This window comes from Choloepus didactylus, chromosome 7 (genome assembly GCF_015220235.1).
Source record: "Choloepus didactylus isolate mChoDid1 chromosome 7, mChoDid1.pri, whole genome shotgun sequence".
In the NCBI taxonomy this organism is placed as follows: domain Eukaryota; kingdom Metazoa; phylum Chordata; class Mammalia; order Pilosa; family Megalonychidae; genus Choloepus; species Choloepus didactylus.
Window position 1 is genome coordinate 99324015 of NC_051313.1, and position 25360 is coordinate 99349374.

Genomic DNA, 25360 nt, shown 5'->3' on the forward strand with positions numbered 1-25360 from the left:
TAAGGTATTAGTCAAGAATGATGCCACAGGATGAAATGAGTTTACTCAACATAAGCATAAATAGATAACAGATATAACTAAAATAATATGCTTGGAGTCTTCACTCTCAATCTTTCCTTCATTAGGATGTGTAAAACTCCTTGAGCTAGCTTTGCTGTGCAAAACAGCTCTGTCTTTGAGCAGTCAGAACTTTAAATTCTCACCCTTTGCTGGGTTACACAACACTGATAGCTCTATCGGCATTGATATTAAGTAACAACTGCAGATACCTCAGTCCTTTCATCAGTTGTTTCAAATTCACAGGTTAGTAGCTGGTCTTCATTAACTTTACCTCTAAGCCTCTATAAAGCTCAGTCCATATACTGCTGGAATTTCAGGACTTTTGCTTTCCTTACATGTACTTTCCAAGATGGCATGTCCTCCTGTTTGCCATTGGGATTTGACCCACATCCTTACCCATATGTCTCTGGGCACTCTGAGCTGAGCATGGTTCTTCCCATGCGGCAGGGATGGATGGGATTTACATTCTCTGGATTTTTGCTGTGAAGAGAGCAATTCCATAGTTAGATCTGATCTGAAAAATGCTCTCCAGTTTTGGAGAAACTTGTTTATAAGGCAGTATCAAACATGACCCCAGTCCCAGTCACCTAGTTAAAACAGTTCAAAGTATTGTTATTCAGTATATTTTTTTCCACCACTGGGGAGTTGGGGAGACTGCAGCAAAACCTCCTGCTCTGCCTTTGACCTGGTGACAAGACTTTACGTGATACTCTACTGTTTAAATTTTCTTTATTTGTGCATCTATGCCCTTAGTGTCTATTGTTTGGCATCCTGTCTCTGGGTTCTGCCTTTATTTCTGTACTCTGGGCTACAATCTCTGACATTTTCAGGCTTGGACATGGATGGGGCTGGCTCTTAGCTCCGAGACTTTGGGCAAGTTGCTTAACATCTTTGATGTTAAGTTTCTTCAGGTTCTTTGTCTGTAAAATGGTAATAAGAATATAATAACTCAAAGTTTGTTGTGGAAATAAACGAGTTTATAGAATCTGGTACCTGGAATGTAGTGGGTTCTCAGTAAATCTTCACTATGGATATTATTATTACTCTGTTGTAACTTTTAAAAAAAGATAACTACTTCTAATGTAAAGAATAAAGTTCAACATGAATATAACTCTCACTGAGCTGGGCAACCCTTTTTCTGCGGCACTGGTTACCGCATACTGGCTTAAGTTCCCCACCCTGATTTTCTAGGTCTCCATTCTTTTTCAGTTTTCAACAGTGACTTCCACTTGCAGTGGGTTCCTGAAGCAGGTCATGGCAGAATTGCCAGGGAATGGAGTCTTCTCAGCGTCTCTCCTTTCTTTAAATATCTCCTAGGACCCTTGGAGATTAGACAGTTCATGTTTCTGTCTCAGTCATATCTCAAGAAATAGTTGTAAAATTAGGTTAAAATATCACCTGCCTCAGAACCCTGCTCTGCATCCCTTCACTCCCACTCCTAACACCTACTAAATCAGAATATCTGGTGGTGGGGCCAGAAAGCTACCTATTTATATATCCCCAGCTTAGGTTTGCCAGATAAAATGCAATATGCCAGGTTAAATTTAAATTTCAAGCAAAAAAATTTTTTTAGTATAAGTATGTCCCTGGAATATTTGAAATATACTAAAAAATTTTGTTATCTGAAATTCAAATTTAACTAGGAATTCTGTATTTTTATTTGCTAAATATGGCATGTCTACCCGGATGTATACTGAAGTTTAAGAAACTATTTTAGTGGGATATTCATAGCATAGGCCCTACTGAGCCCCATATAGAGGCAACTACCCACACTGAAATGTTGTTTTGTAAAGAAAGATTTAATTCCTGTTGAGTTGTACAATGTCATGTCACAATCCTTCCTGCTCTACATGCTCTTTTCTTTGTCCCTTGGTGGAGAATGGGCTCTCTTAGTCCCATAGTACATGCTCTTGGAACACAGAGAGGATACTCCAGGTATTTTTGATCTCCCACACCAGTTAGGCCATGCCAAATACTGACCCCCACCCACCCATCCACCCATGATCAGGATGAATGAATGAATGATGTGGGATCCTCTGGGACTTCTTTCATCCCTGTAGCACAATATACAGGCCCAAGGCAGGCTGAGCAGCCCATTCCTTAATGTCTGTATCCCAAGTAGTCACCAGGTTAGCCTTAGATCAGCCTTTCATGCTGAGAGAAGACAGAAACTCACAACTACATAGGACGTAGTCCAGCAACTCAACCTATTCATCCCCTTCATTCCTCTCACTAAAAGCATCACCACAGTGCAGCATCTTAATGGAGCCCTATATTGGGAAGACAGCCATGCAAAGATGGAGATGAGACTGGAGGGATGGTTTATAAGGGTTACTTGGTTGTATTCATGTGTTGACTTGGCTAGGTTGTGGTATCCAATTATTTGGTCATGTAAGCACCAGCCTGATTGTTACTGGGAGGACATTTTGTGGATTTAAATCATTAGTCAGTTGATTGCATCTATGACTGATTGAATCTACAATCAATAAGGGAGATTGCCTTCAGCAATGAGAGAAGTCTCATTGAATCGGTTGAAGGACTTAAAGGGAGAACTGATGATTTCAGCAGTCAGAAAGAAGAATTTCTATCTCTACTTCAGCCAGCCAGCTTTTCCTGGGGAATTTATTGAAATTTTCATCGACGTTCCCAACTTATGGCCTGCCCTATGAAATTTTGAATTGCTGATCCCCACAGTCATGTGAACCAATTCCTATAATAAATCTCATCATATTTACATACGTACATACATACAGTTGGTTCTGTTTCCCTGGAGAAATCTGACTAATATATGATGCCCCAAGCCAGACTCCAGAATCTGGAAGAATCAAGGAAGGATTCTCCTCTAGATGGTTGGTTCTTAGGGAACATGGCACTGCAACACCCTCACTTCAGACTTCTAGCTTCCAGAACTGTGAGAAGATAACTTCTATTGCTTTAAGCAACCCAGTGTGTGGTACTTTGCTACGGCATCCCTAGGAAACTAATTCAGACTCCCAATTTTTATCACTTTTTTTCTACCTGGTGGTGGAGAGAGGAGAGAAGGCAAAAGCTCTTCTGAAATGTTGAGAGGATTCAGGTGCAATTCAGGAAGAAATATAGAACTGTCCATAGAACAGCCAACTTGTCATTTACTTCACTTCTGGAATTAAGACATCACAAATCCAAATGCATACAGGGACTAGGCAGGTATCATAAATGAGTGAAGCAGGTAGAGTGGGGACTATGGCAAAATAATCCATGATCCAAGAATTCAGGCCCCTTTTAGCTCCAGCTGATCCAGGTTTACTACACAGGAATTTGAGCCCAGTGTTTTACACAGCTGAAAGTCTGGATTTTTATATCAAGTCTCTTGATTTAAAAAGGTTGGAAAAAATTCAAGGCTTTTGTAAATATTGGGTAGGCCAAGCACAATCCTTTTGTGTACCATATTAGGCTCTTTGGGAAGTCAGTTTTCTACTCTGTCCTAGAGTATATTACATAGTGATGAATGTATTGTAGGTATTTCATTAAATGTATAAAGATAATCTCATTGTGTTTAGAGATAATTAATCAAGATAATCTCATTGATTAGAATTAGACTCCAAACTCATATGCTCCAAGGAGAGAATTTAGGTTTTATATGAACATTTAAAAGACATAAAAAGGTTTAAGTTAGTCTTTTTTCCCCCAGCTACCTCATTGCTTATGAAATAACTAAATTTTAACACATTAATTTCTGCAGGGGAACAGGGTGTGTGCTGCTGGTTATGGCTACTTTTTTCATCTTGTGACCAACAAAACTTCTCAAGCTCCTCTTCTCTCCTTCACTCGGAACGTTGCACATTCTTGTATGAGGTAACTGGGGAATTCATATATACTTTGGGTGTAGGGCTTATTTAGGCTTTTGTCATTTGTGTGTGATTTGATGATGTCCCCGGGTAAGCACTATGGCTCATAAAAGTTTGGAGGTAAAAGGAGGGGAAAGGAGAGAACTTTCACTTGGGAGGGTAGCAGGGCAGAGTGCACCTTTTGTTTCTGGAGGACAATTCAATAGAGAAAACAATTAAGCCTACAAGATGTTGGGAGCAACGGGCAATGCAGAGCCCCTTGGGGACTGGAGTGCCTGGGCTCGGGAGCTGAGGTCTGAAGGGGTCTTGCTCCTGTGACTTGCACAGGTAAGAAGAGAAGGTGAAGAGGGGTGAGGATTCAGATAATTAGGAGGGGATAGACGGAAGTTGTGCAATCATGTCCTTTTTGTTATGCAAGGGGCAAGGTCATCTGCTAAGTTCATGGGCAGGGTGAGTAGGGGATTTGAGGAGCATGGGGAGGAGGAATACTTCAGAGTCAGTGAGACCTGGTTCAAATCTTGACTCTACTCCTGGTAAATTCCTTTTTTATTTTATTTTTTTAGAGTCAGATCCCTTATTTGTGAAATGGGAACAAAACTACATTCAGGGTTTGGTGTGAGATAAGAGATGTTCTATGTAATGCATCTAGGAGCACACGTGGAACATAGTAGGCATTCAATAATTGATAGCTAGAATAATTATTATAATAACAGTATAGTAATATTGCTGTATGGACAATGATAAGGAGAGCAGAAGGTGGTGAAAGATCATTAAGCTGAGGCTGGAATTAGAACATGTGTAATGAATTTATCATTATGATCATGAAGTTTTTACCCAGCAGCTTTCAGCAGCCTGGAATGTGAGGGAGGAAGTTACCCAGAGAACAGCAATGGTAGGGTAATTGAAGTAGAAGAACAAAAGGTGAAGGTGTGCTGGTCACCACTGTCTCTGGGGAACCTAGAGGGGGCTGATAGAAGAGCAGGGGATCATGCCCTGAAGTGCTGGACAGAAGTGTCCAATCTCCTGGGAATCTTAAGGGGGCTGATGGAAGAGCAGGTACATGGTAAGCTGCATCTTGTTGGGATCCAGCAGCAAGTCCCCGAGGGTAACGGAGTGGGTGGTGGCAGTCAGAGAGAAGGGTCATTGTTCTCATTTCCACTCTCCCTTGTTCATTTCCTTTACTTTTGTGGTTTTCAGTGAGAAAATTGGGAAGTGAGAAACAAAGAAATTGGCTAAATTTCATCATTTGTGTCACTTTTCCAGGTGGGGTCTCTTTGTATACCCTAAATTTCAGCCGCCATGGGATCATGGCACTGGCCCCATACTGTTGCAGAACTTCACAGTTTGGGGAAGTACAGGTGGTGCCCAGGTAAAGGTTTCTTTAGTTTTTATTATTATTATTATTATTATTATTATTATTAAAACCTTCATTTGTTTTTTCATGGTGATTTATTGTGCATCTCTATTCAAACAGAGATGATTTGCAGCAGAGGGTCGCATTGAAACAGTGTGTGTGGAATAGTTGTTGAGGGAACAAATTCAGTCAGTAAACCACGGTTAGTTCATTTCCTTTATGGTGACTTTTCATCATCTCTGATAGAGAACAACAGAATCATAAAAGTTTGCAACCAGGAGGGATCACAGAGGTCATCCTCCTGTCCCATGCCTGTTTAGAGATAATAAAGTATGGCTCAGTGTTGGACTGTTGGCACTCTGCTTGCTGTGCTGAGCTGTTGGTCAGAAAGAGAAACACCCATTACTACCTCCAGGTGAGGGGTCTCACTGCATGGAGGGCAGCAAAGAGCATAAAAATGCCTGCCATTCCATGGTTTGCAGCTGTCAGTGTTCCCAGCAAAGCGTGACTCACAGGCACTGATTGGAAAGATGTTTACTTGCTTAGAGACTAGGCAGAGCAAGGCCAGCTTCACTAATGGGTGTCGGTCCCCGAGGCCAGCGGGTCTCAATCTGTGGCCAAGGTAGGGCAATGTTCTACACGCAGCTAGTGCTCCCTCCCCACCCAGAACAAATACACCAGAGGGAGTGAGCCAGGTGCCACAAAATGGACATGACTTAGCCAGCCTGTCTCCAGTGAATGTTTACATGTGCTCAGGACAGTAGGGTAAGGAGTATACCGGCAGACCACTGTCTGCGAGGGGCTGTGTTTTCTCTCAAGGCGCTCCGGAGAGAGGAGAGAGTCAGCCCACATTCATCACCTGTCCCAGGCTCCAGGCCAGCCCATCTGGTCCAGAGAACAGGGTGAATTTGTGGGTCCAGGAAAGGCACAAGCTGTGCTTCGACCACCCCCTTCCCCACTCAGAGAGTACAAGGTCTTGTCCAAAGTCATGCCGTTGTTAGTAGCACAACCAGATGCAGAAGGTAGACTCCAAATGCTGCACTTTTGACCCCCTGATATTCTGAATGATACAAGCTTTAGGCTTAAGAAAAAGTGCTCTTCCCCATTGGAACACAAAAATTCCTTCACAAGGTGCCATTCTTACTTTTATAAATGAGCTGAATTTTCTTTCATTTTTCCTCAAAAGAAATAAAAAGGTTCATATTAAATCATTTACTTTTCATTGTTATGGTGATTTTCTGACAAGGAAGCTTTACATGCTCTCTGTTAACAATGACATATAAATATCCAGAATCACTGCTTTGTTCTGTATGGAGAAAATTCCATACATTTGGTCTGTGTTACTTAGAAATCTAGAGTCTAAAATACATAGATGAGGAAATATGTGTATAGGGCATTGGGAAATAGAACAGAAAACATAAAATTAACTCATAATAAGAGAATGACATTTGTTTCATATACTCCCTAAGAAGAAGAAAATTGTGGATGGGGAAAACCCAAAAGTGTATCTTTAGGGTAGCTAAAAGGAAGAATCCCAATTGTATTTTTTATTTTGTTCTCGTTTCATTTTATAAAGTACTATGTTTCCCTTACGCACTATGAATATAGGGGTAAGAAAGCCAGTAGCAATATGTGTTGAATGCCGTCTTATGCAGAGAAGGTATTCACTCCTTGCAGCGGCTTAAACTCCGTAGTAGACAGCGTGTTTCTGCTCTTGAATGACCTTGTTTTAGAGGAAATAAACCTAAAATATTAAGTGATGCTAATTGAAGCCAGTCTTTTCAAGTTCTGCAAACAGAAATGCTAAACCTGCAAAAGGAAAAACAGACACTTAAAATTTAATTCTTGTGTTCTAAATTCGATCAATTTAAAGGCTTAAATGCCAAGAATGCTTTTGGAGCATTGTTGTCTTTTTTTTTTTTTTTTTTTTTTTATGGAAATTCAATAACAAGCATGATAGCAGGGATTTTTTTTAATTGAATTCAGTTCTATTGATATATATTCATATACCATACAATCATCCATGGTGTACAGTCAACTGTTCATAGTACCATCTTATAGTTGTGCATTCATCACCCCAATCTATTTTTGAACATTTTCCTTACACCAGAAAGAATTAGAATAAGAATAAAAAATAAAAGTAAAAAAGAACACCCAAATCATCCCCCCATCCCACCCTATTTTTCATTTAGTTTTTTTCCCCATTTTTCTACTCATCCATCCATACACTGGATAAAGAGAGTGCGATCCACAAGGTTTTCACAATCACACTGTCACCCATTGTAATCTACATTGTTTATACAATCGTCTTCAAGAGTCAAGGCTACTGGGTTGGAGTTTGATAGTTTCAGGTATGTACTTCTAGTTATTCCAATACATTAAATCCTAAAAGGGGTTATCTATATAGTGCATAAGAATGTCCACCAGAGTGACCTCTCAGCTCCATTTGAAATCTCTCAGCCACTGAAACTTTATTTTGTTTCATTTCACATTCCCCTTTTGGTCAAGAAGATGTTCTCAATCCATGATGCCAGGTCCATATTCATCCCCAGGAGTCATACCCTTTGTTGCGAGGGAGATTTACATCCCTGGGTGTCAGGTCCCACATAGCAGGGGAGGACAGTGAGTTCACCTGCTGAGTTGGCTTAGGCAGAGAGAGAGAGGGCCACATCTGAGCAACAAAGATGCACTCAGGGGGAGACTCTTAGGCACAGTTATAAGCGGGTTTAGCCTCTCCTTTGATAGCAGGGATTTTAAAAAGTAACCTCCATCTTAGGTAAATCCTCTAATTTTTCCTCTCTCATTTGTAAAATGGAGACAGTAATAGAGCCTGAGTGATAAGTTTGTTTTGAAAATTAATAAGTATAAAGGGCCTAGAAGCATGTCTGGCCCTTTGTAAATGCTCAATTAAATTAGCAGTTATTATTATTGTTAATAAGTAAGATTGGGTGGTGATAATGATGTCTCTGGAAATGTGACATCGAGAAGTGCCTTCTGAGTCATCAAAAACTACACTGGGTTTAAATTACATAAACTTTCCTTATTAGATGTGTCTGACTGTATTTCGGTCATTTAGACATTGAGTCATGCAAATAGATACTAGAACAGAATATTGAATTAGTTAAAATTCCTATTTTGTATAAACATGCATTTTTATCTATTTGATGATACTGATAGCTAATATTTATTGGGCATTTTCTCATTTAATCAACATAACAACTTTATGGGGGAGGGTGTACCATTATTATTCTCCTTTTGGAGATGATGAAACTCTCTAGGATTGTAAAACCCTTGATAAAGTCACACAGCTAAGAACTGCTGGATTCCAACTCCAGTCAGCTGACTCTTCTACATGTATGTTAACAAGAGTTGAGAAAAAGACTTGCTTCTCACCATGTCTCAGAAATGCAGAGTGATTCTTTAATAAGATGTTGGGAGAGATGAAAGTATACTATGAAAGGTGAATTCACACCAGAAATAGGGGACTTTGCTATTGTATTATGGTTTCCTTTTAAAATTTGTAATTTCCCTAGCTAATTCTAGGAGTTAACTATATTTACCAGAACTTGGGCTGATGCCTACAACGAGGTAAACATTGCCATCAAGTCATTAGTTCAAATCATACCCTGTTTATATGAAATATCATTTTATAAAAAATTTAGATAAATATATAATGGGGTGTACAAGCTAGTCACTTCTTGAAAATCCAAGCACCAAAACTGCTTTTCAGGTAGAAGGACCATGTATGACGAATCAAGGATACTTTGACCTTAAATTAACAGGGAACTTGCAGCTAAAGATATGAATGTAAACATGATCCTATTTAACGAATAAAGGGAAGATTGTGTTAGGTTAAATGCTAACCCCAACTGCTACCCTGATTTTAAATATGGTTGAGCTTTGGGCTCTGAGAGTTTAAATATCTTGCCCAACTAGTTAGTTAATGTCAGAGCTAGGTGAAAACCAAGGGCTTTTGTTTCCCTGACCAGTGATATTTTTTCAGCTCTACCAAGGTATTTTATTAATACTTGATCCCTGTTCAGCCACACTAACAACCCAAGTTGTCATAAATACATATACACATAACGTATGTTGAGTCCACACACAGTGAATCTTCTGAGGAATTACTTCTTTCATATTGCAAGTTTCTGGCAATATTAGTTAGTTATTACTATCCTGAGGAAAACATTAATCACTGGCTTTCTTGCGTCCTATGTTTTTTCTGCTAATTTTGCGTGATTTGGTAGCTGCATGTTTATTTTAGATATGTGGGCAATTCACATTGACCTTTGTAATGTATCATGAGGAGAAATGAAAAGGATAGAGGGAGTGTTACCAAAGGGGACTAGTTAGTACTACCTCATGGTAACTTTGGGATATCTGCAAAGATATTGATGGACAACAGTTGTTTAAATATTGTAGAGCATGCTTATTTATACTTGATCAATAATTAAAGAAGCTACAGGAAATCTGAAAGAAAAACCAAGCTGCAGATCTTTGCCATAACATATGCTGTTATTTTTATAGATTTTTAGAAGTAGCAATCTTCACCTGAAAAACTTCCGAGTTTATTCATGCAGAGATTTTGGAATTGACATCTTGGAAAGTGATGCAAATACTTCAGTTACTGACAGCTTATTACTCGGCCATTTTGCCCACAAGGTAAGAGCCTCAGTGTGGTTGTTTTAGGCTGTCCATCAAAATGGAATCATTTGTGCAGGGCTCCCTGGTGATCTAGGATACGTAATTTTAATAGCATTCCTTAGCAAATCTTGTATTTAATAGGTAAAAGTTGGAGGAGCTTTCCATTTGTAACAGTGTAATATTGAAAAAAATTCAGATATATGCAAGGTTTCAATGTTATGAGTCCATGTACATCATCGAAGTACAAGCACATTGCTGAATTCTTATTTGGTTGCAATTTAGAAATATTATCCATAAAAATTCAGTAATAAACCTAATGATTTAGGCTAATTTTCTTTAATCTCTAAAGGAGTACAGAATAGGATGATTCTGTGTTGTCCTCTCTGTTCTGTGATTTGCCAAGTTTCTGTAGCAACATATTGTTCATGGGATCATTCCATTTAGGGAGCCCCCGAAAGAGAAGTAGGATCAGAAAATATAAATTTACTTAGAGTTTTCTACAAAGTTAATGTCACCAAATCTTAATAGGTGTAAAATAGTCATCATAATTAATAGGGGAGTCACATAAATTAAGATGTAAATTATGAACAAAGCATGATTATCATGAGATAAAAAATAATCACATACCTGGGGTGTAATCCACCAGGAATACAGTACAGCTGAGGACTTCTCAGTCTTTTAAGTGCATAGTAAGGTCTCCCAATGGGAAACAATTTAGAGCTAAATGTTACCTAAGAGATGATCTAATTTTGGCTTCTGGATTTACAGGTAAAGAAATGAAGGCTTTGGGAAGTCAAATGATTCATCTAAGATTCATGCCCAATATTGTAGAGTGAGGGCCATTTTCGTATCCTCCCCCACTCCAGGTCCAAATCTCTTTCTTTTACACTAGAACACGGCTTTGGCAATGAGCCTTTAATAATTTCTACTCCAGTATTCCCTAAAGTGTCTTCCATGGAAGATTAGCCCTCAGAGAGGGTCTGAGAAGAGGATTCTTCTGTTAAATTTGAGATAGGCTGTTTACCATATCTCCCCATTCCTTCACATTTTACATTGCATCTTAGCACATTAAAGGCTCTGAGAAATCCTAGAGTTAAAACAAACGAACAAACAAAATATCTTTATCTATACATTTTATTTAGCATTCTATTTCCCAGATTTATTTGTGAACCACTTTATTGCCATCTGAAACCGTGTTTATGTCAGTTAAAAAAAAAAGAGAAACAGGAGTGTGCCTGACTTCTTTATGCCTGTCCTTTTGTGCCTGCCATTTCTTTAGGAATTAAGATTTTCAGAAAATTAAACTATATATCCACCCACATGTAATTGGTTGCACGCAATCATCAGGGAGTTGTCTTTAAACAAACAATACTTGTGGAAAAATTTTTTATCATTAGATAAAAAATATATGTAGGTGTAAATGTAGGTACTCTCACACTTAATGTTACTCTTATGTCAAGATGGTAGAATAGTTTTCAGTGAGCGTGGTTTTAATATAAAAAAATGTGTTATAACGTCACTATACATCCTAGATTGTGTGGACTATTCCAGGCTATACCTGTTGCCCCAACATTCTATTAAATAGCAATCTCTTTCACACTCTTAAAAATGTCCTGATTTGGACATAAAGTGTGGTTGCCCTACTTTTGGAAGTATCTGTAGGATGGATGTTTGTTTTGATATTGCATTCATTTAAACAGATGATTCTACTTTCAAAAGTATTGAATTCAGACAGACGCTGATAGGGTTGCTTCCTTCTTTCGGCTGTTCCTCCAGAGGTTACTTTCCATTTTCACCTGTGGATTTATCTGCCTCAATTTGGACTTACCATCTTTTTGTTTCTCTAAATTCTGTTGTAGGGCCTCTTTTCTTCTCACTGTACTACTCTCCCTGGGAAAGATCTCATTTTCCCTCGTGGTTTCAATTCCCTCGACATGCTCATGTCTCCTGTTTATTTGCAGTTATTTTTACCGTCTTGTGCCTTCAGTTTGCAATCCATTTTCTATGTTTCTTTTTTACTATTTTCCTAACCTCAATCATCTTGCATTGAGTAGTATCTATTTTTTGTTTGTTTGTTTTGGTTTTTTTTTTTTGAGTAGTATCTTTTTTATATTTAATCATTTGAAAGTTATTCACTTTGTTATGATTATTTTACTCATTGGCCTTAAATTTTTAATGTGTGCTTATTTTAACAAAGTCTGAATTACATTGGTAATTTAATACAGTGTCACCTGGGCAATTCAAGGAACTTAAACTCCTTTGACTTCTTTTTTTTATCCTCCCGTCTCCCGTGTTGTTGTATTCCACTTTAAAAAATAAATGTTTTAGGGAAATACAAGATTCATGGGGAAAAATGCAAACACTATATATATAAACACCCAGAACACCAAATAGAATACTACCAGTGTCTTAGTTTGCTAATGCTGGAGAATGCAAAACACCAGAGATGAATAGGCTTTTATAAAATGGGGATTTATTTCACTACACAATTACAGTCTTAAGGCCACAAAGCATCCAAGGTAACACATCAGCAATCGGGTACCCTCACCGGAGGATGGCCAATGGCCTCCGGAAAACCTCTGTTAGCTAGGAAGGCAGCTGGCATCTGCTCCAAAGCTCCGGCCTCAAAACGGCTTTCTCCCAGGACGTTCCTCTCCAGCAAGCTTGCTTCTCTTCAAAACATCACTCCCAGCTGCACTCTCTTTCCTCTTTGAGTCAGCTCATTTATATAGCTCCACCGATCAAGGCCCACCCCGAATGGGTGGGGCCAAGCCTCCATGGGAACATCTCATCAAAATTATTTCCCACAGCTGGGTGGGGCACACTCCAAGCAAATCTAACCAACACCAAAACTTCTGCCCCACACAAGACCACAAAGATAATGGCATTTGGGGGACACAATACACTCAAACCGGCACAACCAGTTTCTCTGAAACCCCTTCATGTACAATACAACACGCCCTTTCTCCTGTCCCAGCTAAAGAGAACCATTATCCAGATTAATCATAGATTAATTTTGCCTGTGTTTGAACTTTAGATACACAGAACTTTATATAGAGTATGTAATTCTTTTTTTTTTAGTGCAACCTTTTGTATATGAGATTCATCTATATTTTTGTGTGTTGCAGTAATTTGTTCTTTCAGTTGCTATGTAGTATTCCATTTTATGACTGCACTAAAATTTCTTTTAAGCTATGCTGCTATTGATGGATGTTTGCTTATTTCCAGTTTTTGCTTATTGCAAACAATGATGTTACGAATGTTATTCTACATGTCTTGGACTTTCATGCATTTCTGCTGAGTATATGCTATGCTGTAAAATTCCTGTTCATAGGGTATCCCTTTAGCCTAGTGGATAATGCCAAACAACAATCCACAGTGCTTACAGTTGCACCAGCAGTGTGTGAGAAAGGTTTCACAGCTGTGTGCTGGAATTTCTCTTGACCAACATCCTAGAGATTTCTTTTTGAGTACTGAAACTTTTGTTCCTGAGTCACACATAATCCTTTTTGGTTAAATTACTCATTTTGTTAGAACTTCAACACCCTTAGTAACTTTCTGAATAAGGAGGGTTCATGAAAGATAAATGTTTTGAGCCATGTATAGAAACCACCTTGTTGGATATAGTATACCAGGTTGGAGTTCATTTTCCCTTGAAATTTTGAAGGCAGTACTCTGTTGTCTTCTTGCTTCTAGTCTTGAGGTTAAATAGTTTTTAAGACATTCTGATTTTAGGTTTTATGATGCAATCTTTTACTTTTTCCTCTTTGATAAGATTTTAGGATATTTTCCTGAACCCTAGTGTTTTGCAAATTCAGTATAATATACCTTGGTGTGGCTTTGTTCCAACCACTTGTTGGGTGGGGCTTTTCAGTCTGGAAAATCATATCTTTCTGTTCTGAGAAGTTTTCATCAATTATTTATTTGATAATTCCCTCTCCTATATATTCTTTTTTTTTTTTAAACTATTTTTATTTGGATATTAGATCCCTGGGTCTCTTTTCTAATTTTAATTTTACTCTCTGATTTCCATCTGTTTGTCTTTTCAGTCTACTTTCTAGGATGTTTCATCAATTTTTCTATTGAATTTCTTATTCCTGCTCTTATATTTTTGAGTCTTACATGTTCTTTTTTTCTTTTCTGAAAATTCTTTTTAAGGCCTCTTCTTCTTGTTTTGTAGTTATAATATACTACCTATTTCATGGAAATTAATCATGATAGTGATTAAGTGTAATTCTGATTTCTATACTGGCTTTGTCTCCAAAGGTTCTTTTCCCTCTGTTTATTTTTGTCACTTTCATATTGGAAGCTTTCATCAAGTTACTGGTGATCCTCAGATGTACGATTATTTTTAAGAGTGGAACAGTAAGGCACTAACAGCCTGTTTGGACAGAGCTTGTTGAAATGATTTTGTGGAAAATCCTGGAAGCAGTTTTAGTTTCTTTCTTTTTAGACTTTTTGATAATTTTTAGTTTTTAAATTAATATGCAATAAAAATGACTTTTTTTGATATACAGTTCTATGTTTAACATATTTATGGATTTTTTTTGTAACCACTACCACAAACAGGACACAGAACACTTCCATCAACCACCCCCCCTCCAAAAAAAAAAAAACTCTCTCATGTTCCCCTTTGTAGTCACATCCTCCTTTCACCTCTAAACTCATGGCCGTAACTAATCTATTTGCTGTTACTATAGGTTTGTCTTTTCTATAATCTTATCAATGGAGTCACAAGGTATAGTGTATATACCTTTTGAGTTCACTCCAAAATGCCTTTGGGATCCATCCAAGTTGTTGCAGGTATCCGTAGCTTGTTCCTTTTATTGTTGGGTAGTATTTCATTGTGTCCGTTCATCCTTTGAAGGACATTGAGTTGTTTCCAGATATGGTGATTATGAATATAATTGTTACAGACATTCATATAAAGATTTTTGTGTGAACTTAAGTTTTCATTTCTCTGGGGTAAAATATCTAGGAGTTGACTTGCTGGATCATATGATGAGTATATTTAACTTCATAAAAAACTGCCAGACTATTTTCTACAGTAACTGTCCCATTTTGCATTCCCATCAGCAAAATATGAGTTTCATTGCCTCTCATGCTGATCAGCACTTGGTATTGTCACTATTTTAAAATTTAACCATTCTAGTAGTTGTGTAGTGCAGTTCATCATTATCTTAATTTGTATTTTCCTAATGGAAAATGATGTTAAATGTTTTTTCACGTGCTTATTTGCCATCCGTGTATTCTCCTTGGTGAGGTATCTTTTCAAGTTCAGTTTTGATTTTTAAGTTGAGTTGTATGTTTTCTTACTGTTGGGTTTTGACAGTCCTTTGGGTATTTTGGATAGAAGTTCCTTTGTCAGATAATGTGATTAATAAATATTTTTTCCCAGTCTGTAGCTCATTTTTTTCATTCTCTTGTTTTTATTAGTCTATTATGACTATATTTCATGTGGCCAGTTCTCTTATTTTACTTTCCTTTTTTTTTTTTTAATTACAGGGAAGCCTGTGTATGACAGCTGGGATTAGAACTCCCAAAAGATGGGAACTGATGATCTCGAACACAATCTTTGTTAATTTTGATCTCACTGACTGTGTAGCCATCAGCACCTGTTCTGGCTGTTCCCGAGGACAAGGTAAGTTGTTTGAGTAGACAGGACAGATAGTAAATAAGGCCAGTACTCAAGTGAATATGATAAATATTGGCAAAGCCTTTGTGATCATTATTTCTTTCAGTCATTAGATTGTGTCAGTAGAAACTGCTGCTCAAATCTCCAAAAAGAAATCCTAAAGGAGGCCAGGTGCTCCCTTTTTGTCTCCTGCAGTTCCTCATCCTCTCCTACTATGGCACCTAGCACACTTTATCATTACAGGGCAGGCGTCTCTGCTGGTCTCAGTGCTTCCTGGAAGCAGAGACCAGTTCTCTCTTGCTTGGGGTTTATCATTAGTGCTTGGCAGTGAGCCTGGGGCCTAATGGGCAGTTCACTGATTAAGTGAATGAATGGCATTGGATGGATGGATATGTGGTATGAATTAACCCAGAACAACCTTTTCTGAACGAGCCATAGTTCAGGTATTTAATGCTTTCAACAGCCCAAGGATTGTTTTATTCAGGAAAAAAACAACATGAATTCCTACTCACTTGTTAACCACATCTCAGAGGTGGTGAGAAATACCTTGGAGGACTGCTGGGCCAAAGTGAAAAGAGGTAGAGAGCAATCAAGTTGATTTGATCATTGTAATCAGCCAAACCAAGTAATTCAAGTAAATATACTCTTGTGGTTTGAATCACCAATTTAGATAATTGTTTGTTTTTTTAATTAAATGAATCACCAACAAGTCTCCAGTTTACTTTTTTTTCTATGTAGACAAGTCAAAGATTGTTTTGATTTGGATGGCATCCAAATTTAAAATTGTAGAAATAATAATAGGTATAAAAACTGCCTTATGGAAATAATTTCAAACCACAATTCCTCAGTTCTTTAATAGCATCACTATTTTATATCATTCACAAGACACTGAAAAACAGAAGCAAAAACAACACACTACACCTTATGAGCTCCATTTCATTCCCACTGGATGATATGGGTAAGCCAGTCTCTTTCATTTGTTTAAAAACTCTCTATTCCAGGCTCTGTTTAAGGAACAGAGGGTAAAAATACGAAAAGTGTGTAGTTCCTCTTCTTCAGGAGCTCTTGATTTAGGCACAAAAAGAAATGTCTAAAGCAGTCATTGTAATACAGTGTGATGAAAGTAACACCAGAAGGCTGAACAGGACCAGTGATGGAATCAAGGAAGTGGGTCAACTAAGATTTCATGGAGGTGACTCTGGAGAAAGGTTTTGAAAGATGAACAGAAGTTTGCTAGGGAGAAGAGGAGGGCAAGGTTTCTGGATATTAGGAACAGCATAGAAAAGAAAAGAAAAGAAATTCAAAAGAGCAAGTTGTGCTTGGGGAGAATAACAAAACACAGTGTAGACCTGTAGGTGGTTGTTGTATTAGGTGAACTACAGAAGTTTCAAGATGTGGAACATGGAGTCTTGCATGCATGACTTAATTCAATGCATAAACTCCTGGAGTGCAGAATGCAGACAGTAGAGCCTCACATTATACAGCAGTATAGTAGTACTGGGAGATGTGTACTCACATTTTTAAAATGATAAGGATGTGCTAATTAGAAGACCACTGCCGTAGTTTCTGCCTAGGCAACTGGACTAGCAGTCCCAGTGAATCACATGGCAGAGGTATGAGCGGAAGGCTGCCCAGATGTGTAGCTCTAGAGCTAATATTTATAAAGTGTGTGTTACTGTTGCTATTTGCCCACATGATTGACTGAATAATGTCTGAAGTATTAAACCTCATAATAAGAGGTTTTGTTGGTAGGGTTAGACCCACTATCAAGAAATCAGAGGAGAAAGATAGAAAGACTAAACCATCATCCCTTTAGTGTTTAGTAATTAGTAGATTAGTGTTCAGTGTTTCTATTTCAGTCTAGACAAGAATTCATGATTCTCAGCACTATTACTATTTTGGGCTGGATGATTTTTTGTTGTGGGAACCATCCTGTGTATTGTAGGACGTTTAGCAGCATCCCTGGCTTTAATCTACTGGATGCCAATGGCATCTCTCCAGTCGTGACAGCCCAAACTATCTCGGGTTGGGGTGCGGATGGGGTGAGCCAAACCACCCCAGTTGAGAATCAACCCTTAGGCTACAGTCTGCATGAAGGTGTGCCAATGCCACTCCTGTTTACCTCGGTACCTCTGGCAACTGTCACAGAGCCTGGCAGATAGTCATCACCCAGGAGATGAGGTTGTTTTTCTTGAGTAAACAAAGGAGTGAATTTTAAAACCTTATAAATGTGCAATTTCAAGTGCTGAAAACTTAGTTGCAATCTGTGACTTAGTCTTTCTGTCTTCCAATTTATAGGTGGATTTACTGTGAAGACCAGGCAGCTGGAGTTTCCAAACTCTTCAAACATAGTAGCATTTCCATTTCCTCATGCAGCAATTCTGGAAGATTTGGATGGGTCTCTGTCTGGGAAAAACAGAAGTCATGTTCTTGCTTCCATGGAAACCCTTTCAGCTTCTTGTTTGGTCAATGCGAGCTTTGGTCGGATTGTCCATGGCAGTGTCTGTGCGGAAGGTGTACTCTTTCATCGTATGTCTATTGGTTTGTAAGTTGAATTCATTACACTTTTTATCTTACCAATAAGCATGCACATATCATTCAGGCTGTTGAGGCTTATAGAAGGGAAATTGTTCTCTCTCTTTTAGATTTAAAGTACTGCACAGAAGTGATATGGGGATGACTTTGACAGCTGTCAAATTGTCAGTTTATAGTAGGTTTAGGTAGACTCAAATGGCAGCTAAGTGTACCAGTTCTTATAGCCCGTAATCATTTATTGACATTTTGAACTAGCAGCTTCCTCTTGAAAAGACTTGCAACCAACAGAGAATTTGAAATGTATTTAAATTGAAAGTATTATTTAAAAATTCCGATAATGTCCATTCTCATTTATATACATGTACATTCTCCAAGCTCTTAAGTTGTTCAGTATGCTGCAGGGAAGCATTTGCTGATGCCTCCTATTACTTGCCAAGCTGCTTCACTCCAGTCCATTTTCCTTGTTAATTTCATGAACTATTGGATTTGTACAATACATTTCCTATTAATATTGGAGCAAGGATTCCTTGGTCATGCTACTCAAACTACCATTAAGTCAGCAGCTGGGCTGTTTATTATGTATAATAGGATTGCTTCTGCCCTCTTTAATTTCCAGGTAATGATTGCTGAGTGTCTAGGGTTCTGTCTTTTACCTATTTCAAATGCATTGCATGTATTTAGCCACTCTCATTTCCTTCCTTTGTTTTAAGTGTCATCGCTCCATGAATATTAAGTCGAGTGATTCAGCCAGGTCACATTGGCATCTTATTTGAACAGGTGAACTCCAGAGAGCAAGAGTCAGTGTGGTCAGAATTGCACTAACTCTGCATTTTAAATGCATATGGAATCAGGAGCTTGGCATTCTCTTTTGGAAGGCTGAGCAATAAGCTGCTAGCTTTTAATAGTCTGAATAAATTTCCACTTTTGCTTTCCAGACAGTTTATTATTTTACTAATATTAGTGGGTACAATTCCAGTGAGTAAAATTACACTATGGAAAGTTATATTTTCACATCTAATCATTTTACTTGTGCAGAGCATGACTTTTTCTTCATTCTTGGAGATGCAGCCTGATTTTCATTGTTATTGTGTTGATTTTGCTAAAGATGTTTTCTATGAGTATTTTAATACTTAGAAAAGTTTGTGATTTATTACTTACATGGACTTTTCAAATGAGGAAAATATAATGACTCATGTAGTTAAAAGACATTGTGTATTTCTATGATATTTCTTTTGATGTGTTCTTCTTGATATTCTTGGCAGTCTCTTGGAGAAGTACTTGGCAATGTAGTTTTAGAAGGTCTGCAGAGGCAGTCATGTCTGAACATCTTTGAGATTTTCAGGATAGGATATTTAAGCACTTACCTTGGCAGCAGGGCATGATCCCAGCACTCTGGGACTAAGGACGGCAAGAAGATAATAATCCTGATGCCATATTGTAGGTAGCCTCACAGGCTCCTGGTAGAGTAACTGACTTGTCCTGGTTTGCCCACAATTTTCCCAGTTTTACAACTGAAAGTCGCCCATCCTAGAACCTATCCCCTTCCCCAGTCCCGGGAAATCCAGTCAGGTCACCCAACTCCCTACTCTTCTCTTTAAAATGTTTCAGGTTGACTCATTTGTCTATAGACAAATACTCAACTTCCCCCAAATAAACTCCAAGAAAGTCTTAGCATGCTTCCAATTATGAATCTCTTAGTTTTGGTATCCTCACATCTAGGCTAAGGCAAATGATTAGATAATCTCTAAGGTCTAAGAGTATGGTCCATGGACCAGTGGTATCAGCATCACCTGCGAGCCAATTAGAAATGCAGAATCACAGGCTCTACCCTAGACCTACTGAATCACAATTCCCAGGTAATTCATATTAAAGTTTGAGAAGCACTGCTCTAAGATCCTTCTAACTTTATCTTTCTATGACTCTATCCCCAGCTATTTGTGCTCAGTGACTTAATCTTTGCCCCAAAGCATTATAACCTCATTAGGAACATGTCAGAGCTAATGAGCAATTTGAATTCAGCGTGAATACAAACTTTGCTGCATTTCATGGAGAAAGGATTAATTTGTTGTGCTATTTGCCCAGGGGCAAGCACCCTAAGAATTGATTTACAAAGCTCTCATAGTCATGATCTTTCAGGGTTGCATGTTGATGGAGATCTGATATGGCACAAGCGCCCTGCTGTCTTCACTTTCAACTCTTACCCCACCCTCAGCAAGAGATTCCCAGAGGGCAGGCGAGTGCGGCCTCACATTGCTGCATAAACAAGGCAGCCCCATGGCAGAAGAGCTGCAGAATACCAAGCCCTTGGAGAATTATTTCTTCCTTGATAGGACCCCTCTCTGGTTCCTTCTCACTCTTAAGTTCTTGGTTTGACATCGGAGACCTTCTGTTTCTGTCACTCACTGCCTTATTTATGATAATGGGTGCTCATACTTGTAGCACTTCTCCTTTTATGGTTTCCTCTGACTCAATCCCAGCACTGGGTTATCAGAGCATATATATGTTTGATGGTGGTCGTAATATTTCAAATGTGGGTGAAGAGAAAACTCCCACCCTCTAAAAGGCAGACTCTAGTTCATGTTTTGTTATAATGACAACAAGCTCAATCAGCATGAGTGCTGCTCATATTACACTCTCTCTCTCCAGTTCTAAAAATGTGCTTTCTATAGGAGCCACAGGCGTTCTGGAATGGGCTCCTTTCCCAGGATCTACCAATCTCATTCTTCCTAATGAGGCAGGGATGGTGTTAGCCAACTAAGATAAGACAGGCCCTCCAAGTTCAGAAAAATGTCAGCAACCATTTTTCTCCAGGGGTCACATGAGGATGTCTCTCTGGTGCCCCATATGGCCTTTGGGTTTATCAAACCCCAAATTCAAATGAATCTTTCTTCTGAATAGGTAATTACATGGAAAAAAAATAATACTACCATTAGAATTTTCTGTGTTCCATCTAGGTCTCCCTTGCAGGCTCCTCTCCCTGTCCCTTGAATGCTGGTTTGTGTTTTATTGGATTCTGTGAGGAGCTCTCTTTTCTTCTCCAGCCACATATTCCTCCCAGGTGATCTGGTTTATTTTCAGTCTCAGTTATCATTTACTGATGAGTTCAGATTTTTTCATCTAGTCTGGATCATTCTATTGAACTCTCAGACTCACATTTCCAGCTGCCCTTAGGATCTGGATCTGCACTGTCTGATACAGTAGCCACTGACCACATGTGGCCACTGAGCACTTGAAATGTGTCTGGGGCAAATTGAGATGTGCTCTAAATTATACACCATGTTTTGAAGACTTAGTATGAAACATATTGTAAAATATATCATTAATTGTTTGTATTGATTCTGTTGATAATTTTTTGATTTATTGGGCAAATATAGGATTAAAATAATTTTACTTGTTTCTTTTTTACTTTTTTAATGTGGCTACTGTAAAATTTAAAATTATATGTTTACATTTGTGACTTGCATATTTATATTAAATAGCATTACTATCAATATTTCCACTAGTGTATTTAATAGGCACCTCAAATTCAACTTGCCAAGGCTGAATTTATGGTCTTTCTCCATAAACCTGTTCCTAGGTATTCAGAATCCTGTTGGAGCACATCCCCCAGTTGTAATGTGGAGTCATCCTTGGCCTACCTTCTTATTTCCCACTTAAATCATCTACCAATTCCAGTCCATTTTTTCTTCTAAAATGTGTTCCTCTTGAGCCTTTCTGCTTCTCTCTTTCCCAACTGCCTTCTCTCTAGTCCAGGCCACTGTTAACTCTCACCTCAGTGACCACAACAGTCTCTTCACTTGTAGCCTTGCTCCAATCCTTGCTCCAGTGCTTGAACTCTGTAAATGCAGACCTGGTTTTGCTATCCATTCCTTGATGGAGACACTTCAACATGTTCCCCCAGTGTCTCCTGAGAATAGTCCAACATTCTTTATATCTCATGGATACTTCATGACCTGGTCCCTGCTTATAATCCCAGCATCATCTCTCAGCATTCTGCCCTCCCTTCCCTGCACTCTATGCCTCAGTCATATGCAACTTCTTCATGCTCCTCAGTTCATAAGGTTCAGCTTCTATGAACTTAGCACAGAGATCGTTTTCTTTGGCAAGCTACCCTGAGCTTCTGGTACAGGTTTTGGTATCTCTGCTGTGTGCTAGCTCTCTCTACCTGCTCTAACTAATATTCATGGCTCCTACGTAGCCTAACAAATTGTCCTTCTCTCCTAGAAGACGGTAAACAGCAGGAGGATAGGATTTTCATTCTCCCTCTCCCTCTCCTTCTCCCTGTTTTTGAATTACAGTGCTCCATTCCATAGTGTGCACAGAGCTGCTCAATTAATTTAGGGTTGAATAAATGATATCAATAAAAATTATAGACTCCTGCAAATCTTCCTGTAGTGTCATTATTGTGCATTTATCTTTTAGGACATGCAAATGGGGATTCCAGGGCATTTAACTTTTCTTCATAAGTTCCAAGATTAAAATGCTATCCCACATCTTTGTTTATAAAATTCCTAGGAACATCTAACACTTAAGAATGTCTCATAATAATATGCTGTGGGTTTATGCCTTCCTGGGGCTGACAGTTGACCAGATGATTTATTTAGCCCTCCTCATTTCCACCCCCGTCTCACCTTCTCCTCATTGCCCTCCACACCCTCCTCTATCAGCAAGTTGTTTACATTTGCCAATTGCTCTCTTGCCCTGATCTTATAGATATATAGAAGTGTGATGGACAAGAACAAGAAATTAATGCTCACAACCACTATCTGTGAATTATTTTTTGTGTTCTAAATCACTCTATAGCTCCTTCACTCCTCATAGATGTATCCAGATATTAAACCTTTATTTCATTTTTCAGTTATTGACTGGATTGAATGTGAGGGAAATTGAAGTAGCTTGCAAGATGTTGTAGGCTGACCAGCTAGTTCTTCTGAGTTTTTATAGGATGTACATAAAATAAAGTCAGAACAAAAGTATGCATTTGTAATTATTTTCAAAAACTGAAAAATAGAGCAGTAATAATTAAGAATCATTTGTAGGGACAAATCTTGATATCCCTGTTTCCTGGGTGTATTCCTTTGGACAAGTTACTTCACCTCTTTTTGCTTCGGTTTTCTCGATAAAATGGTCATTATGGTATATAACTCACAGGGTCATTGCCTGGCATATAGTAAGTGCTCAATAAATATTGGCTTTAAAGAGTCTCTATTTTACATTTGTGATTTACAAAGCAATGCATAGGCATTCTACTAATTGAATAAAATAGTATACATTTATTAAGTTTCCAAGAAACATGTGGCTGGCAAGGGAATTGAATTTGTTCAAATGTAACAATTCAATTCTTGAAAAATCAAGGAACAATTCCCAATAATGGTTGCCCACGATCCAGTGAAACCTGCCAGTAGTCACAGAATTGGAGTCATTCAGGAGATAGTCTTTGATTCACTGTGCCCCAGTACTCTGTTTCTTCTTTCCTACTTCTCCTGGAAAAGAAAAGGTTAATGTTCCTTTTGATCACCTTGATTCTTAGATCTTGCTAAATATCCTCTCCTGTAGTGCTTGCGTTCAGTTTTTACCTATGTAACTGCGCTTAATGTGTCAGCGTTCAAAGTATGAGGCACCCCCTGCCTCTGTGAATGCAAAAGTAAAGAAGAGTTCAAATGGAAATTTTGGCCTAGCTTTTCCTTTAATAACTGCCTCACTCCCCTTCCTAGGGATAAATAGGAATAGCATCACTAATGGCATGTTTTCAGTCCTTAGAGCAAAACCCTGTGAAAATTCCAAGGAGTATTATGCTGTCTTAGCAGCAGAGATTACAGAAATAAAATACAAAAATATCTAAAAATTATAGTGAACTCCAAACTGAGGAATATCATCGATGATACTACATGTTTATTAATTTTCATGAATAATAAAGGGACACTGTGGTGTGCTGGTAAATGTTTAAGAACTGTCCTTGAGAATAATAAGCCTTAATTTGTATATTTGCCTATTTCTGTGGTAAAAAATACTCTCACATGACCTACTTTGAGCTACTGATATGGTATCACTGAAACTGGAGTTGGAAAGAAGGGTAGCAAAGGGCTTTTGAGCCCCAGTGTCTGTTAGCTCCACCACACCACGCTGTGTGTGTGTATCTGTATCTGTATCTATTACTGTTCTATCTCTATCTATATCTATCTATATCTGAATCTATATCTATAGCCAATCTTTCCTCATCTATTTAAAAGGGGAGATAGTTTTCTTTGTCCAAATCTCTACCTGCTGCATAAAATTATTTTTCTATATCCCTAATACATAGTTGTCAGGGATTGTCTTAGGTTCTGGGGCAGCTTTCCAGCTGGCTCAGCAGATCAAGAGTAGAGATACAGTAGCTTATGAAAGATCATTGTAAGTAGAGTGATGAACATCTATTGCATCTCTTCATGACTTAAGATAGAATGAACAAGGAGTAATGTCCTAATATGACAGCAGATAAGAATATTGCAAACTGCAATAGTCTGAAAACAGAACCTACCTTTGAAGAGATAACCAGATTGATTCCTGAGCTCCTTTACAATAAATTACGCTTTAGTCAACCCTGAAAAAAGATAGACGGAAATATGCATCTGCAAACTCATGGAGGAGTGATGGTGGAGTACCTGCCAGGAAAAAAAAGGTTATTAATCATATGACTTGTCTATCTGCCACCAATTCCATTTTGTATGTGAGTTAAAAGATTGTTTAAAGTTTGGGGAATAAAGGTTGTGATTTCTTTCCTCTTTTTAGGTTTCTTAGCTTACTGAGGAGGGGAAATATTTAAATGCTTCTGATTCCCATTAGGATATATATATTACAAGAAAAACTTGTCGCTATACATAGTATATCACTGGTGGTAGATCAGCAGGTAAGATAGTTACCCTGTGACAAAGACTATTGTGAGCCCTGTGTATTTTAAAAGGATGTTCAAGCAAAACTGTGCTACAAAAACTTGTTAGCTGTTCTCAAAATTTCTATTTTCTCCTCCTTGTGTAGTAAAAAATGAGAATGACAGTGGCAAACACTGATACCCATGGGATTACTGAAGCACCATCTGAGGCTGGCTATTATGACGCGTCTGGCTTAGGAGATGTGTAATTATAAAGGGCTTATTTCACAATTGTTCCAAATTAAGAACATTTAGAGCTCAATGCAGTGTTTGTTTTAATACACAGAGATACGGACCCTCAGGAAAAGTAAGCTAATGGTAAACACAAACCAGGGAGTTAATATTTACTCTCATTGGTATTGTTGATTGTGAACAAATCCTTTGTGGGCAGTATACAT

At 38.3% G+C, this 25360-nt stretch overlaps 1 protein-coding gene across 9 annotated transcripts in view; it reads left to right on the forward strand.

Annotated features, from left to right (window-relative positions):
- Positions 1–25360, forward strand: part of PKHD1 (PKHD1 ciliary IPT domain containing fibrocystin/polyductin) — a 473530-nt gene that overhangs the window by 197626 nt on the left and 250544 nt on the right. For all 9 annotated transcript variants that reach the window (XR_005217861.1, XM_037842918.1, XM_037842911.1 and 6 more), the window contains 5 exons: positions 3782–3894; positions 5151–5256; positions 9769–9903; positions 15391–15526; positions 17819–18065. Coding sequence is in view for 8 of the 9 variants with exons in the window: in XM_037842918.1 (XP_037698846.1) it covers positions 3782–3894; positions 5151–5256; positions 9769–9903; positions 15391–15526; positions 17819–18065 (737 nt within the window). In the remaining variant the exon portion in view is untranslated. The remainder of the gene's footprint in view (positions 1–3781; positions 3895–5150; positions 5257–9768; positions 9904–15390; positions 15527–17818; positions 18066–25360) is intronic.